Here is an 18,767-nt window from a genome sequence, read left to right as displayed (position 1 = left end):
GCATCTCCCGTTTGGAGATTGTTTTGTGTTCTGGCTAGTTTTAGTTTTTTCTTGTAAATAAACATTATGTATTTTTCCAATGATTTTTTGTCTTTGTTTGATTTCCTAATCATATGTTGCTCCCTTTACCCCTAGGCCCACATTACCTTGGTCTCCAGTAACACCGTGAGAAATCTTGGAGCCATTTTTGACAAGCATATGTCCTTCAGTCCACATAATAAACAAATATGTAGAACTGCTTTTTTACATAACGTTTCGCTCACATTAGCTGCATTACAGGGCTCAGTCGTCTTCTTCTTCTTGTGGGTTTGCGGTTGACCAAACCAGCTTAGAGCTGCATTACCGCCACCTCCTGGAATGGAGTGGGGGATCAGGAGTTAGAAAAAAAAACCCCTCAGATCCTCCGGTCGCTGCGGATTCCCTTTGACACTGAGCGATCATCGCTGACATGTTTTTCCACCTCCACCGCTCTCTGCCTTGTTTGTGTGTTGTGCTCGCTGTGCTGAGAATCAGATGTTATTTTTTTTCTCTACTTCAGCTCCCGGACATACTGCTAGCGAGCGCAGCTATTAGCACCGTCCGGTACCGGAAGAACCCCTTCCCCGTCAAAATATTTTTGATACTTGAATCCCTGATTTGTGACTAAATATATACCTGCAGTAGAAACGTATTTAGGAGAATGCTTGTAAATATAAAGCATTACAAGATTCCGCTCACGCAGCCCCTAGTTTTTCACGTGAACACTGATGACGCAACAGCAGCAGTCAGCTGATTTACGTGCATTCTGTCTGCACAAGCGGCGCGCTCAGATGGAGCAGAAGGAAATGTTTTTCTAGTGTCCAAAAGAAGCCTTTTCGTCCCTGTAACCTTCATTAAACCTTTATTGAGAAACAGCTGGAGGTCCTTCATCAACCACCTGATCAGTAAGTGAAGAAACGAGAACTTTGTAGCTGCTCCATCCACCCTGTTTGTTTCACATAGGGAAAAACTGCAGTACAGAAGTTAAAATATGCAGATGAACTGTTAATATGAAAAAAAGTATTTCTTATCCAGTTTCTTGGGTAATCAATATAAATAGAATACAGAATTGCTAAAATAATCGATAGTTGCAGCCCTAATGAAATTTGCAACATGCCATAAGCATCACCTTCTCACACAGAAGCAACAGGATTCAGGTGATAGTTATTGTTGTAAGTAAAGTTTATTTATATAGCGTTTTTCACAGACAGAAAAGCGCTGTACAATAATTAAAACACAATATCACCCCCACCCCCAGAAAACACTATGTTAAAAACATAATAACATTACCATTTTGAAAGAAAAAGAATAAAAATAAAGTCAGAAACCAGAAAGCCTGGTTAAACAGAAAAGTTTTCAACTATTTTTTAAATGATGCCACCGATTCAGCTAAATGGAGCTGGAGTGGTAAACAGTTCCAGAGCTTTGGTGCCACTGCCTAAAAAGCTCTGCCCGCCCTGGTCCTTAGTCTTGTATGTGGGACAACTAAAAGACTTTGATTTTGTTGTTTGAGAGACTGTTGACTTCTTTTTTTTAAAATTTTTTTTAAATGTTTTTAAATGCCTGGATCAATTTTAAATATCGGATTTATATCGGTATCGGCCGATATCCAAATGTAAAATATCGATATCGGTATCAGACATAAAAAAGTGGTATCGTGCCATCCCTATTAATTATATCTTATATTTTACATTTTTATTATTTTAAAATGTAGAGTAACACATATCATTAAGTAAATGGAGATAATATGTCATAAAAAAATCTAATGCAGATAAGAACATGAAGAAGAAAAAGCTTCTAATCTTACCTGATAATGTCTCTTTTGACTCCTGTAATTTCGTCTTCTCTGGTGAATCTGAAGTCCTTTCTCTGCACAAGTAAATATAAACCATCATACCGGAGCATCCAACCACAACAGTAACTGCTAATTCCATTTTAGTTTGCTTAAAAGGGATGCATATAGTTTTCCTGGGAAAAAAAATTAGGTGTGGGACCATATTATTTTCCATGTCGATTATAAAATACAGTACCTGCTTTCTGACAGAGCTGATAAACACAAACAAAGGAGAAAAAGGAAACAAGAACAGAAAGTGCTGGAATGAACTTCATCATCCAGGACACAACACTGGAATGACAGGAGTCTGGGCAAGGATTGGAGTCAGGAGACTCTGCAAGAAATATGTAGAGTAAATTTAATTTTTTTAAAATTTACACACTTCAAAGCATAGTTCTGTAAAACATTTTGTTGTACTCTTATTTTACACAAAAATGCTGAGTTGCTACTTAATTAATGACTTCAGTTATGCTTTAGTTGAAAATGGCTATACTTACTCTTGCTGATTTTTCCTAATGGGTCCCACCAAGCCAAAAAAAAAAAAAAAAAGTACATTTAAAATGTTGTATTATGTGCATATTTGAAATACCTCCATATCCCAAAACCTAGGTCATAACAAGTAACAGATATCACTGTTACCTGTTACTCCATAAAACAAGTGCACAATAATGGAAGATAAAATTGTTTTACTCTAACTAGTTTGCCATATTGTTAAAATGTGTGTACGGGTAGTATGTCTGTGCAGGTTCTCAGTTATCCAGGTCGTGGTAGTCTCTGAAGCTTAAAAAAAATGCTTTATAGATGATATGTACAGACAGTTCATAAAGGACTCACACCAGGATACTTATGAAGCAGGATGTTTGTTGTGATGTTACCATATGTGCGGACATATTTTAAAATAATTTTTGCTTCATCCTTAACTTGGGATTGTTCGGTTCCACAGTAGTAGAGGCCCTCATCAGAATCAGAGATGTTTGTGATCAGCAGGTCATAAGAATGAAAGAAATTGTTCTTTACCAGATGAAAGTTGGGGAATGGATTCAGAAGGTGTAAGTAAGCAGCCTCATCATGTAGTGGGTTGGGATAACTCTGATCAAGCCAGGTTTTCAATTCAAGGGAAGGCTGCTCCTCATGAGTGCAATTCCGGTACCACACTATGTATACTCCAGCTGATGATTTACAGTCACAGTGGAGAGTGATGTTTTCTCCTGGTGTGACTGTCATCTCTATCAGTGATCCATATGTCCAATCCTGACTGGAAGATAAAGCTCCTGGAATAGTCAAACACAAAAAAATTAAAGTACGTTCATATGTACACAGATACACAATTTACATCATGTGTGCACATTAGTGCATCACTGTCAAAATGCAAACAAATATTAACAAATATTCAAAATAATCTGAAAATTACCTAAAAGAACAACTAGAAAAATCTGCAGCCCATCCATGTGTAAAAATGACATGGGGAAGATGGCCTACCAGGTCTTATAAACATGTCATGAGTCATGAGTTTTCCTTTAAAGGAAATGTAAGTTGTGATTGGCCAGCTGAAAGGCAGATTTTCTTTGTGGTTGTTTTCATTAGGTGCAGTAAGTTGCATTTTGTAACTGATGCTAAAGATACATAAAAGTACCCACAATGGAAATTCAAATTGTGGCACCTTCGACTGCCATATTTTTTGGACTATAAGTCGCTCCGGAGTATAGGTCGCACCAGCCAAAAAATGCATAATAAAGAAAAAAAACATATATAAGTCGCACTGGACTATAAGTCGCACTTTTTTTGGGGGGGGGGGGGGGGGGGGGGGGGGGGGTTATTTGATAGAATCCGAGACTCAGAGCAGAAATTACATCTTGAAAGGCAATTTAAAATAATAATGGATTAAAGAACAGGGCGAACATGGTTACGCCTACGTTATGCTAACGTAACACATTCAGCTACATGACGCACAACGAACACGTGTTCGGTATGTTAACGTAACATTAACAGTTATTCAGATAACCATAGCATAAAGAACATGCTAACAAGTTAACCAAACCATCAATCCATTGAATTCTTCATCCTCGGTGTCACTTCTAAACAATTCCGTACACTCCGTACGTAAACGAAGCGCCGCTTCCTCTTCTGTGTCGCTTTCGTCAGACTCGTCGTCAGCTGCAGTTCCAATTATTCCAGCCTTTCTGAATCCCAACAGGATGGTTTGGTTGTCACTGAAGCCCATGTTTTCTTGATCCATCCAATGACTTCCAGGAAAGTTGGGTGGCGCATTCTCCCAGCTGCCGTTAAGCTGTGCTCTCCGTCCATCATCCACTGCGCCCACAGGTTACGCAAGACTGCCTTAAAGCTGCAGTTCACGGAGATGTCAAGTGGCTGGAATATTTTGGTTCATGTGTTATAAATGTCACATATAAGTCGCTCCGGAGTATAGGTCGCACCCCCAGCCAAACTATGAAAAAAGTGCGACTTATACTCCGGAAAATACGGTACATCAAACACAACCTCAAGTGGATTTTTTTTTTTTTGTTTTGGTTAAAATCATTACAGATATAAAAATCAAGCAGAATCTGTCATTGTTGGTTTGTTGCTGTAAGTGATGAGCATGACATCAATAATTTTAATACAGTAAAACAAGAAATCAATTGGTAACCCAGTTGGTTTAAACTGCATTTGAACCAACTATGCTGTTTATACTGTTTATGCTTTATACTAGACAGCATACAGTTGGTATAAATGTGAAACTCAGTGAATGAATCTAAGCATCATCAGCTTAAATTCAAATACATTTCTGCTACACTTAATGTAATCTAACTCTGACCATGAACACCACAGCCATAGTGTACCAGTTCAACATAGTGCTTTTGTCATACACTGGTGAGTAGTCTCCAGCGGGCAACCCTCCCTCCAAATCTCTGTTCTTGAATTCTACTCCCAAACAGCTCAATCTCCAGCCTCTCCACAACACAACAAAGAGCAGGCAAGTCCAAAAATCACTTTTTCCTTTGCATTACTCAGAATCATGAAGAGCCAAGCTAGTATATCACATATGGTGCAACAATCTGGCATCAAATGGGGAAAAGCATCTCAACCACAATCAGGTGCATAATTAGCAATGCTTCACTGGTGTGATGTCAGATGAACAGGAAGCCAGGTGAACTTCACCCCTGAAACACACACACACACACACACACACACACACACACACACACACGCACGCACGCACGCACGCACGCACACACACACACACACACACACACACACACACACACACACACACACACACACACAGAGAGAGAGAGGGAGAGAGATAAAGGAAGGAGCGTGAGAACAAAAAAGAAAAGAGACAGAAAAACAGCTGAGTCAGCCAAGAGGACCAGGAGACCATGACAGCTTTACTGTAAATTCACCACAGTGTAACAAACTAAACTGTCTATCCTGCACTAAAATACCTTGTATTGGAGTAATACAAAGTTAGTGTACCTCAGTTTGTTTTGCAGGATGTTTCACAATATGAAAAAACAAAGCATCAAATCAGATACAGATCCAAGAGGATTTTACATGTAAACTTTAAATTTCCAGTTTATCAAACATCACTGAGCAGTCCTTACTTTCACTTTTTTTTTTAAGCCCCGAATATAGTGTTATAAATTATGCATAAATGATGCTTTTGGCTCTTTCATCTCTTTGTATGCGACAAGCCCGAGAGATAAATATACCAATAAGATTATTTTTTATAGAATAGAATAGAATGTCTTTATTGTCATTATACAGGATGTACAATGAGATTGGAGGACCACTTCTGTTCAGTGCCATGTAACAGAAAATCAAACTCTCTAAAATGAAAATAAAAATATTTTAAAAATGTTATAATCTAGTATAATCAATATGATCAAGAGATATGTAAAATATACATGTGTAAAATATACAAAAAATAGAATGTATAAAAATATATACATACATACCTACATTGGTGCATCTGTACATTGTAAGAAAGTAAATGCGTGTATACATATAATAATGAAGATGATGAATATTGCACTTGGTGAATGAATATTGCACTAATGAATGAATACTGGATATTACACAATATAGGAGTGATAGATATTGTTCAGTATGAATAATATAATATTGCACCGAGATGTGGGTGTTGCACAGTTACGGTGGGTGAGTGTGTGAGTTCAGGGTGGTGATTGCTCTGGCGAAGAAACTGTTCTTGAGTCTGTTTGTTCTGGCTTTGATGCACCTGTAGCGCCTGCCAGAGGGCAGCAGGTCAAACAGGTCAAAGCCAGGGTGTGAGCTGTCCTTGATGATGTTCCTGGCTCTGCTGATGCAGCGGGAGGTGTAGATGTCCATCAGGGAGGGGAGAGGGCAGCCAACGATTCTTTGTGCTGTCTTGACTACCCTCTGAAGCCTGACCCTGTCTGCCTCAGTGCAGCTGCCGTACCATACTGTGATACAGTACGTCAGCAGGCTCTCAATGGATGAGCGGTAGAAGGTCAGCAGCAGGTTTGAGTCCAAGTTGTTCTTCCTGAGGACCCTCAGGAAGTGAAGTCACTGCTGAGCCTTCTTGATAACAGCTGTGATGTTATCTGACCAAGAGAGATCAGCAGAGATGAGGACACCGAGAAACCTGAAGGTGTGGACCCTCTCCACACGCTCGCCGTTGATGTAGAGGGGAGCTGGGTCAGTCCTGTGCTTCCTGAAGTCGATGATGATCTCTTTGGTTTTCATGGTGTTCAGTACCAGGTTGTTCTCTGAACACCAGGCTGTCAACTTCAGGACCTCCTCTCTGTAAGCTGCCTCATCTCCCTTTGAGATGAGTCCGACCACTGTGGTGTCGTCAGCAAATTTGACGATGAGGTTGTTATTGTGGGCCGGACTGCAGTCATGGGTGTAGAGGCAGTACAGGAGGGGGCTCAGCACACAGCCCTGTGGGGAGCCAGTGCTCAGTGTGCGGGTGGAGGAGAGATGGGGGCCAAGTCTCACAGTCTGGGGCCGGTTGGTTAAGAAGTCCTTGATCCAGGAACATGTGAGAGGGGGGAGGCCCAGGGTGTGCAGTTTGGTGGTGAGAATGTCCGGGATGATTGTGTTGAACGCTGAGCTGTAATCCACAAAGAGCATGCGAGCGTAGCTCTGCTGCTGCTCCAAGTGGCTCAACACAGAGTGGAGAGCTACAGCGATGGCGTCCTCTGTGGATCTGTTTGCACGATATGCAAACTGATGGGTGTCGAAAGTGGGGGGCAGATGGTCTTTGATGTGCTGGAGAACCAGCCTCTCAAAGCACTTCATGATTACCGGTGTGAGGGCCACAGGGCGGTAATCATTTATGCTGGTGACAGATGACCTTGTGGGCACGGGGATGATTGTGGCTGTTTTTAGGCAGGGGGGGATGACTGCTTGGGCCAGGGAGAGGTTGAAAATCCTGGTGAGAATCAGGGTGAGCTGGTGGGCACACGCTCTGATCACCTTGCCAGGTACTCCGTCTGGTCCGGCAGCCTTCCTGGGGTTCACTGCCAGGAGCACGCGCCGTACCTCATGCTCCTGAACAGTGAGTGGGGTGCAGCCTGGTGGGGGGGGCAGGACTGGAGCAGATGGGTGGTCCTGAGGCATCTCAAAGCGAGCAAAGAAACAGTTAAGTTCCTCTGCTAGTGACACACTCAGGTCTCCTGCAGTCACATCACAGCCTCTGAAGTTTGTGATGTTCTGAATGCCCTGCCACACCTCCCGTGTGTTATTGCTGGACAGATGGGACTCTATTTTCCTCCTGTAGTCCGTTTTGGCTTTTTTAATTCCTCTTTTCAGGTCAGCTCGAGCAGCACTGTACAGAGCTCTGTCGCCTGACCTGAAGGCAGCATCACGGGTTTTGAGGAGTGAACGGACCTGGCTGTTCATCCAGGGTTTCTGGTTAGGGAAAACCCGGATGTTTTTGCTAACAGTCACATTTCCGATACAGAACTTAATGTAGTCCAGTACCGTCCCTGTGAATGTTTCTAGGTCCTCGTGTTCGAATAAGTCCCAGTCTGTGTATGCAAAGCAGTCCTGTAGGTCGGAGAGTGCGTTTTCAGGCCAGGTTGTAATGGTTTTTACAGTAGGCCTGGCTCTCCGTCTGAGGGGGGTGTGTGCTGGGGTGAGCAGCAGGGAAAGATGGTCGGACTGGCCGAGGTGGGGGAGGGGTTTGGCTCTGTAAGCGTGCTTAATGTTGGAGTAAACATGGTCAAGAGTGTTCTCCCCTCTTGTGGAACATTTGACATGTTGGTGGAATTTCGGGAGTACAGTCTTTAAGTTGGCCTTGTTAAAGTCTCCCGCGATAATAAGAACACCGTCGGGGTGGAGCCGCTGCTGTTCGTTAATGGCGTTCAGCAGGAGAGAGAGCGCCATGCTAACGTTAGCATCGGGAGCTATATACACAGCTGTGACGATCACTACTGTTAGCTCTCTGGGTAGAAAAAAAGGCCGACATCTTACAGACATGTACTCGAGGTCTGGGGAACAATGTTTGTCTATGATTGTTCCGTTGTTACACCAGTCCTCATGCACGTAAATACAGAGACCCCCTCCCCTGCTCTTACCAGAGTCCTTGGTCCGATCTCCGCGTAGCAAGTGTGGCCTGCTAGCTGCACGCTAGCATCGGGAATGTGGGGGTTTAGCCAGGTCTCGGTGAAAATCATTACACAGCAGTCACGAACATGGCGATTTACAGCCAGCTCTAACTCTAGGTTGTCCGTTTTATTTACCATGGACCTGGCGTTGGAGAGATACAGGCTCGGCAGAGGAGGCCTGTGTGGTTGGCATTTCAGCTTCAGCATAAAGCCGGACCTGCAGCCCCGCTTCTGCTTCCTCTCCCTCCGCCGTCGGCGGCGCCTTGCAGACCCGATAACAATCCACGGAGCCCCCGGCGGTCTCGCTATAGCGTCTGGGATGTTATGAGTGTAGTGAAAATCACTCGATACTGATATCTTGTGCCGGTAGCCAATGTCCACAAGATCCTGGCGTGTGTAGCAGTTGTTTGCAGAGACAAATGCACCAAAACTAACAAATATGAAATACAAAAAGTACAAAAAAGAGCACCGAAAGGAAGAGCCGTGAGCCGCTGCGTCTGTGCGCGCCGCCATCTTGTAAAAATATTATGTGTTATTATGCCCTCCATTTAGGCTCATATTGGTTTGATGTCTAAATGTGCACAGTGATGGTAAATAATAGCTTCCCTCAAACGCCTTAAAGCTAAAGTAAAGAGACGGCTTTGAAAACAATAGGACTAAAAATGCAGATACTTCTGTAAGAACAAAGGGAGAGAAAGTAAAATGTTGTTAGGAAAATAAATATGCAATTAAAGAACCAATACCTGAAAATTCTACTTAAGTACAGTAACGGAGTATTTGTACTTCGCTACCTCCCACCTCTGGCTGATGATGACGTTTAAGCTTTCTGTAGTGTCATCAAGGGGGGTTCTGTCAATCAATCATAGAAGCAGCAGCAAAATCACCAGTCAAAACTGGGATGAAACTTACTAAAACCTCAGTTTATCATGGTCACATGACACAGCTGTTTTTAACTGCACACTGGAGCAGTATTCTGAAACATCTGTGCTTTGGCAGCTTAACGAAGTGTTGAAATATCAGAATTGAGTCCCATCCCTATGAAGCACTTTTACGTTTCACTTTGTTTAACATATGTTTTGCCCTGCACAGCAGAAAGTCTTTTAATATTACCTTGTATATGTCTTTGTGTGTATGAATTGTGATCTGTTCTGCAACAACAGTGAGAAGCCAAATCAGAAGTGCAACAAACTGCAGTTCCTTGAATTACCACTCATGGCCAGGTCAAAAAGGGAGTCAATCCCCATAGAGTCCCATGTTAAAATCATCGTATCATAGTATAAAAGATGGAAGTAGTTACCATGATGCCATCCACTGGTTTCTGACAGGGGTGCAAAGATGAATCCAAATATTGACAGTCTCAATACTAACAGTGTTATTGTTATTGGATCAATACCAGCACGACAGGATTGATGCTTTAGTTTGTTTTTGTTCAACACGTTGCTCCCGTTTATGAAAAGTAGCCACTTTCATCCGCACCCTCGTCCCTGCTCTGCTGTGGTTCACGTGACTCAGCTGCACTGAGAAAACACACGTGTGCTGCAGAGAATGAGAAAGAGGAACATCGCGTGGAGATATATTACACCTGTAAATGTTAACACTGCAAACAGCAGTGTGTGCAGGAAGGAAATTCTCTAATGTGGTAAGACCACTAACTTATAAAGACATGAAAAGGAGGAAAAAAAAAAATCCTCATAAAGAGCAGCAAAAGAAATTAAGTGAGGAGAAGGGGAATCCCTCAGACAGACCCAAACCCCCACACAGAGGTCAGAGGTCACTGACAAAGGCCTTTCAGAGAGGCAAAGAATATCCAGGTAGCTCATTTAGTGGTGAAAGTAATATTTCAGTCATGACTCCTGCTGGGTCCTCAGGATTCCCAGATAGCAAAACACTTCGGGGCGGATCCGCCTTCAAGTCAGCCGATCCGCCCCACCCTTCTTGCTCTCCGGACTGGGCCCGCCCCACCTACTGACAGCGGATTATCAAAACGCGGCTCCGCCACGGCTCCACGGCGGAGCCCTTCGGCAAACTCGCGCCTTTCCCCACCCCCCTCTTTTTTTCTTTTTCAAAAGTCAACGACTGCTGTCATAAGGAGCGCAGGAGCAGAGCTTCTCTAAGGTAAGAACTGTAAGCTGTTCTGTTAAATATTCTTCATTCATGGCTTTACCTGTACAGTAAAGTTATCCTGGTAGGAGATAATTAAGGTTTTATTTATTTTTTATTCAGAAATGTGAGATTGTGGCAGCGGAGTTAGCTTATAGCACATTAGCTACTGGCCTATTAGCTAACACAGCGGGAAGCTGTGAGGTTAAAAGAAAAAAAAAAAGCTCCTCCGGGATTTATTTCGGTGGGGAAGGCGATGTGATTTGGTTAACTGTCCAGGTAGCTGATGTTACAGCAGACTGAGCACATGAAGGATTTTATTGAGCCTCTCCAGGACTGACTGCAGGTAAAGTTAAGCTAACACAGCCTATTCTCTAAATTTAATCTGAGAGCATCCATCAGGTTAAAGTGGGTCTCACGATTTCAGGTGTTGCTGTAAAGTATTTAATAAGCTTTAGAAATGGATTTAGTTATGTCTCTGCTAAGACTTTTTGATTCAAATTTAATTCTTTTTTTCTTATCCTTGAAAATGCTTCCATTTTAAAATTGTCCTTTCAAGGATTGAAAAGTGCTTGATTTTTGGGCACAGTTGTTGAAACTGCTTAAAACTGTAACTGCCTTAAAAAATATCTGAATAGTTAACTTATGAGATGGAAACGAACCTGCACGTCTGCATATGAGCATCTCCCCAGAAGACAGTCTGTGAGAGAGTGAGCGGACCTTTAGGAGGTCACATTTTTTTAACCGGCCAGAGTGGGGCTTTAATTATTGTTGGCTGGTTGGCTAGAAAACCGCAAATTCCAGTAATGGATAAGACCAGTATGGAATTATAATTAAGTCAGAAGAAAACAATCCTTGCAAATTCCCCAAGCGTAGGTATTAACTTCTCGCGAGTAAATTCAACAACTCCTGTGCGTTGAAAGTGTATGAACCCTATTTATTGTCTTTGCTTGACCTTAAACTTTTCCACAATGCATATTTGGACTCTGACTTACTGAAAGTCCCTATTGATACAATTAAAATACTTTAAATTACCAAAGTTTAATATCCAACATGCCACAAAAAGAAAGATTTTCTGTAGTTTCATCATTATAATCATTAATTTTATTTATGTCTTCTGTTACAGATCAATTCAGCCTGCCTTCCCCCCTCCACCTTGTCTGCTACCTCACTGAAGTAAGCCAAAATTCAATCTTAGAGTTCATTTAGACACTTTTTCTAAAACTGCAAATAATTTCTGCCAGAAATATTATGTGTGTGTTACAAGGGGAGGGAAACCTGAGCTTGTAATATGCTATCAGAAATCTTGCACACGCACATCTGTACTTAAAAAGCAACTGTAATGGACGTTAAGCTTTGACTGTTATAATATATTCTTCATTTAAAAAAATAGCTGTTATTGCCAGTATAAGTGGTTATAACAGCTTCTTCTCTGTTATAATGTGTAAGTTCTGTCATTTCAATGTTTTGTCCTGTGGTCTAGGTTGAGGCTTGTTTGCCTGCTTTAAAATCCTGTCTGGTCTCAGAATAATAACAAAAATGTGTTTCTAAAATTTTTATTTTTAGATAAAATGAATAGAAAGACTCTACCTGTCTCCAACTCCACCTTAAGAAGGAGGGCCCGTGTAGACGTAGAAAACCGACTTAAACAAATGCGGGATGACGCCACAAATTTAATTGACTTTCAGATGACAACAGAGAGGAACCTTGACCATGGACACATCAGTGAAGAGCATTTTCATGAAAGTCACACTGGAACTGATAATCCACACTGTCTAGACACTGCTGGTTTTAGTGAGCAAGATGGCATGGAGATAGATCTAGGCCTGTCTGAGGATTTTGAGGATGCTGCTTGTGATGTTCAGACTCAGACATCTGAGTCTGATCATTTTGATGATGAACTCCAAGACTCGGTTTCACTCTCTGACAGTTTATCCCACTGGGCCATACAATTTCGTATTTCCTTGGTCGCTTTGACAGCATTATTGGCCATACTTCGCATTTACCATTCTGATATTCCAAAGGATGCTAGGACACTCCTCAGAACTGAGACAGAATACTCAATTCTTGAAAGGGCTGGAGGACAGTACCACTATTTTGGCATTCTGGCTTCTCTTAGAAATACATTGTTAAAGTTCAAACACACGTTAGCAGACAGTTTCACTTTGAAGTTACAAATCAACATAGATGGACTTCCTTTGTTCAAGAGTTCTTGTCTGCAGTTGTGGCCCATCCTTGGTCTACTATTAAGTGTTCCCATGAAGGAACCTGTAGTTATAGGTTTGTTCTGTGGACCAAAGAAACCAAGTTCAGCAAAAGACTTCCTTGAAGACTTTGTTACAGAGTTACAACAGCTTGAAAATGGTTTTGATTTAGAAGGTAAACAGTTAAATCTCAAGCTGCATACAGTCATCTGTGACACACCAGCCAGGTCCTTTATTAAAAACACAAAGAACCACAATGCCTACCATGGATGTGACAAATGTGTGCAGCCTGGAAACTATATTAACAGACGCATGACATACCCATGTGCAGACTATGCCCTACGGACAGATGAATCATTCACAAACATGGCCGATGAGAGTCATCATCATGAAGGACCACATCCATTTATTGGCAGTAGTGTGCGTATGGTTTCACAGTTCCCTCTAGATTACATGCATTTAGTTTGTTTAGGAGTTGTTAGAAGAATGCTACACATCTGGCTCAGGGGTCCTCTGAATTTTCGATTGCCTGCGAGCATAGTGGAAAGAATGTCAGCAAAACTGTTAGAAATGCGTTCCTTTATTCCTGTAGAGTTTGCACGGAAGCCCAGATCTCTGAGGGAATTGGATCGTTGGAAGGCCACAGAATTTAGACAGTTTCTCCTGTACACAGGACCTGTAATGCTAGGCACATTTCTGGATCAAAATATGTACTATAATTTCATGCTACTCTTCTCTGGTGTTGCTATTTTAGTTAGTCCTAGACTGTCCTGCCACACACAGTATGCCCGTACTTTGCTGAAATGTTTTGTTAGTCACTTTGGTGAAATATATGGAAAGATCAAATTGTTTATAATGTACATGGTTTGGTCCATCTAGCAGGTGATGTGCAACTACATGGTTGTCTGGACTCATTTTCAGCATTTCCTTATGAAAATTATCTGCATAAGCTTAAAAAGCTCATCAGGAAACCAGAGTTCCCCCTTGCCCAAATAATCCGTCGATTGTCTGAAATTAGAATTATGGAAGCTCCTTTAAGTTGTACCTCTTTTAAAAAGCCACATTATGTTGGACCAATTATAGGTGGACTGTCAGTGAAAGCACAGTATGGTGAAATGACCTGTGATAAGTGGACTGTTAAAGTTTCAACTGGGGATAATGTTTTTGTTATTGGAAATGATATTTGTTGTATACATAACATTGTAGAGTGCAGTGATGGAGTCTATGTGGTATACAAGGAATTCTCAGATAAATCTTTGTTCTTTGATTATCCATTTAACTCTGACTATCTGAATATTTATAAAATTTCACAAACATCAGATTCATTCAAGTGTGTTAAAGTGTCAGAGCTTGTTGTAAAATGTACTGTTTTGCCTCATAGAGATGGTTTTGTGGCCATACCAATGTTCCATGCCTTTTAGGGACACATCAGATTTTTCTCTGTACCTGTCTATTGTCCTTGCTGGCAGTATAACTTAATAGCTATTAAGGCTGTTTTTTTTCTAACAGGCATTTAAAATGTCGAGGATGATACCATTTTGTTATATTATTTTCTAAGCAAAGCAATTGTGGTAGTGTTGCTGGTTGCAGCTCTTTTTTTTGTTATTTGTTGTTGTTTGATTTCTTTTTCCACTTCAAGATGTTCCATTTGGTCGAGTTCCAGAGCAACAAAGCAGTAGCAGTAGTACCAGAAAACTGGTGCTGTGATGGTGCTACCTACTGGCCCAACTATAGAAATGATGAAAGAGTGGATAAGGCAGTAAAAAATGTAGAGGAACCAGGACCAGACTGGAAGACATACGATATCAGAATTATCAAATCATGTGGTATGCAATTTCTAATACACCTCTGCCTATTTTAATTAAATACTGAAATATATTTGCTATTATATTTTATGTGTTTAAAGACAACTGTGTTATCTGTTGTAAACTCAAGTTTGTAATTTGTAGATCAGTACTTTGAGGCACGACAGCTTCTGAAGAAATCGCTTACATGCAGCACATCAGACCTTCAGTCAGAAGAGGAAGAGGAGGAAATACGACCAAAAAGGAAGCCAAAGGCAATGTTAGTATATACATTATATGCCTTCCTTGCTTTTTTTGGTCATCATTATTCAAAACACAGGCAGCACAGTAGTGTGGTGGTTAGCACTAACATAACAGAATAACATCTAGAAGGCCTGGGTTTGATTCCCCCTTGGCCCGGGCCTCTCTCTCTCTCTCTCTCTCCCTCTCTCTGTGTGGAGTTTGCATGTTCTCCCCGTGTCTGTGTGGGTTTCCTCCCACAGTCCAAAGGCATGCACTTACTGGGGTTAGGTTCATTAGTCACTCTAAATTGCCCATAGGTGTGAATGGCTGTCTGTCTCTCTGTGTTGGCCCTCTGTGTTGGCCCTATTGGGGTGGCTGTAGCTCAGTAGGTAGAGCAGGTCACCTACTGATCGGAAGGTCAGCGGTTCGAATCCTGGCTACTCCAGGCTACATGCCAATGTATCCTTGGGCAAGATACTTAACCCCAAGTTGCTCTCCGACCGTTCTGTCGGAGTATGTATGCGTGTGAATGGTAGTTAATTAAAGCACTTAGCTTCGTAAAAATGGAAGTGCTTGTATGAATGGGAGTGCATGGGTGAATGCAAACAGGTTGTATAAGCACTTTGAGTGCTCATACTGAGTAGAAAAGCGCTATATAAGAACTAGTCCATTTACCATTTTACCATTTACCATGACAGGCTGGTGACCTGTACAGGGTGTACCCTGTGACAGGTCACCCTATGACAGCTGGGATAGGCTCCAGCCCCCCCCATGACCCTGAACAGGATAAGCAGAAGAGAATGGATGGTATTCAAATCACAGAATTCGAAAGCAATTAGAGTAGTGTACAGTTTGAGTAAAGTAAAAAAATACATGTTTTAATAATGACAAATGAAGTATTAAGTATCTTTATTTTTCTATTCTGCTTGACAGTCATTCCTTTGGGGACTCTGACAGTGACACAGAAGAAGTTTACCTGAAAAGGAAAGCCAGAGCTGCAGTAAGACGCCCACTACAACCACCTGCTCCAGTTATCCAACCACCACCTTTCACTGGAGCTAGCATCCACACAATTGCTTCTTCTGCAAAAACTCCATCACCACCACTGCTTGCCCAGATGGAAAATAGACCAAGAGATGAGCCAACTCCTTCTTCAAGCCATGTCTACAGGCCTACTTGGAAAGGGGGACGGTATGGCTCAGACACAATTACCTGCTCTGGTAAGCAATCTCTTAAACAGCTAGTATTCACCTTTCAATGACTGATAATTACATCACAAATTCAGTTATTCTCAGTGTAACATCCAAGTGAAAATAAACTCATCGAATGCAACAATGCATTTCTTCCTGAATGTACACTGATTTTTCCAAAAGTGTATACAGTAAAGCTTGAATAATCGGTATATTGTATTCTTTGTAAATATGAATACTACACTATAGCCATTTGCCATGTAATCCAGTTATTGGAAAAGATTACAGCAAATTTGTCTCATTTCTTCTTCCAACAGCTGCAGAAGTTCAAATATTGAGCTTACTGGAGTACATTAAACACCAACAAGACCAATTAACCACCAAAGTAAACTATCTGACCAACAAGCTGAACTCAACTGTCCAAGAAAGAGAAATACCTGACCCTGTACAGTTTCCACTACAATCAATGGAGGAAGTGGAGAATTTTGAGAAATGGCTCAAAGATCCTGCTAACTCTCACCTGAAGCAGAGTGTGGTGAGTTTTCATCTGATTACCATTCTACTTGACATTCAACACAAAGAAATCCCACTTTTGTCAATGTCATGGTTTTGTATAATACGAATGATGCTGTTTATAATGAAAAGCTGAATGTTAAATATTACGAACAGCCAGATCCAGGTTTTTACAGTCCGGATAAGATGTGGTTATTTGCCAATACCCGTGTTCAATTGGTAATCTGTATCTCTCACTGAAAGGCTGGAAATGCTTCTTTATGAATAAGGAAATGTTCCACTTAACTCAAATGGCATTCCTAACTTTTTAAAATGAAATGTGAGAAATACGTGTAAATAAATTTACAAAGTATGTTTGCATTTATGTGTGTTGGCTGTGCAGCTGAAGTGAATTTATGTTTAATCACACTGACAACAATCAGTTATGTTTAATAAAAGTATTAAACTGTTTTATGTGCACTGGTAAAATTAATTAAAGCACCTGTCATAAAAGTGAGGAAGACCATCCAGCAGTACAAAGTGCTTTTATGCAGACTCTGTACTTTCATATTACCATTTTGACCAGGGATAAGTAGTAAGAATTGCAAAATGAATAGCCCTTTCAGGAAAAATGTAAAATGATTATTTTTTAATTTTTCTATATACCCACATTTGAGCTGGCACACGGGACCTTTTTGATAACTCAAATACAAATGAAGCTGTCTTTTGTTGTTGTGTTTAATTGCCTGCAACTTATTTTTTGTGAAATGTGTTTAAACTTTTCCCATTATTTCCTCTCCATTTTTAGATTTCTTCACTGGCAGCCATCGGGGGGCATGATGCAAGAAGTATCACATGGAACATTCTTTCCCGCATGTTCCACAGTGACATTGGACAGAAGATAAATTGGACAGGGGCCAATGGAATGGGAGGTTTCTCCCAGATGGCATCAAAAACAGTACTCTTGGGTAAGTAATTGTAATAGATTTTGCAAATGATTTGATTGTCATGGTTTAATGAAGCACAAATCTTTTAACTCTGAGAGTCGTATTGTATCATTTCATTGATAATGCCAGTTATGGGCTTTGGAGGACAGTTTTCAGGTGTACCTTTATTCCACTCACTGATCACAGCACTCTTTCAAATGAAAAACTCCCCTTTGAGATCTGTGATGTTCCTCTGTGGTACATAGTTGGATACCCGGACATGACTGCATTGATTGGCAATAACTGATGCTGTTAAATATTAAAGATGAGTTGTAAATTTTTGGAATTTTTTCCCCACTATGTCCAAAGCTTACAATCAACATGCTACACTTGCTGGCCACTTTATTAGGTACATGATGCCAGCACTAGGTTGAGCCCCCTTTTGCCTTCTGAACTGCCTTAATTCTTCATGGTATAGATTCAACAAGCTGCTGGAAAGATTTCAAAGCTTTCATATAACATATACCTTGTGTGTATAGATGCAGTAAGAAAGACCCACGTGTCCCGTGCTGCCACAGAAGAGGAGATTCGGAAACATGCCATACGATGGTTCAATCTGGCAGCAGACAGAGGAAGAAGGCGGCGTCCTCCTGTTACCATCCCGAATCAATGCTGAGGACTTCAGTTTGTTATTGTTACTGTTATTGTTCCAGAAATGGTTATCTTTCAGTTATTTGTCTGTTAATGTTTTAATGAAGTACAGTAATGAATCAATGCATCACCTGCTTAATTAATTTGTGATAGTATTTCCTTTCTTTGCCATTTTATTTTTTCCTTTACTGCATTTTGTTAAAGAATAAAGAAGTGTTAAAGGATTTATAGTAAATAAACAGTATTCTTGATACATTTATGATCCCATTATTTTTGTAATACTCATATGCTCATCTTGTTATTCAAATGGAAAATTAGGCTTTAGATAAGGATGCCGTAATTGTTAAAGATTTTTCATTTTCCCTAAAATCAGTCTTCATGTCCAAATAGATATTTTAGCTTTAACTGTAGCTAGCATGGCTACAGCAATTTTTAATAAGGGATCCTGAAAATATTCTGGCCAAAATAAGCTGTTATATGAACGGATTCAAAACGGATCCGTGTCGGATCAGTTTTTCCACAGACGGCTCCGTAAAGGATCCGTTTTGGATAACCTGAAACGTGGACGGGTCCGATTTGTATCCGGTCCTGATCTGTTCCTCAACCGTGATCCTGATCCGTTACTGATCCGTCCCGCTGTGCAAGTGGACTCCGATACGGACCGGTTTTGCGGGTCCGTTACGGAGTCAGCGGCACATCCGGGGCGGATCGGGGGCGGAGTCATTTTGC

The 18,767-nt window shown here is 41.1% G+C and overlaps 1 protein-coding gene across 3 annotated transcripts; it reads left to right on the top strand.

Moving 5' to 3' along the window:
• Positions 1 to 10,474: 10,474 nt before the first annotated feature.
• LOC115790020 (uncharacterized) lies at positions 10,475 to 18,291 on the top strand. Of its 3 annotated transcripts, XM_030743672.1 has the most exons (8): positions 10,475 to 10,563; positions 11,675 to 11,724; positions 14,392 to 14,578; positions 14,702 to 14,816; positions 15,713 to 15,999; positions 16,287 to 16,504; positions 17,270 to 17,429; positions 17,927 to 18,291. In XM_030743672.1, the coding sequence occupies exons 3-8, from the start codon at positions 14,392 to 14,394 to the stop codon at positions 18,061 to 18,063; spliced, it is 1,104 nt and encodes a 367-aa protein (XP_030599532.1). In that variant the 5' UTR covers positions 10,475 to 10,563; positions 11,675 to 11,724; the 3' UTR covers positions 18,064 to 18,291. The 3 variants fall into 3 exon arrangements, with proteins under 3 accessions (XP_030599532.1, XP_030599540.1, XP_030599524.1); XM_030743680.1 differs by lacking the exons at positions 10,475 to 10,563; positions 11,675 to 11,724 and having other exon boundaries at positions 13,595 to 14,578; positions 15,737 to 15,999; XM_030743664.1 differs by lacking the exons at positions 10,475 to 10,563; positions 11,675 to 11,724 and having other exon boundaries at positions 13,595 to 14,578.
• Positions 18,292 to 18,767: the final 476 nt, after the last annotated feature.

Source organism: Archocentrus centrarchus, chromosome 1, assembly GCF_007364275.1.
Source record: "Archocentrus centrarchus isolate MPI-CPG fArcCen1 chromosome 1, fArcCen1, whole genome shotgun sequence".
Lineage (NCBI taxonomy): Eukaryota > Metazoa > Chordata > Actinopteri > Cichliformes > Cichlidae > Archocentrus > Archocentrus centrarchus.
Note: the sequence above shows the minus strand (reverse complement) of the source record. Positions and strands in the feature narration are given on the sequence as shown.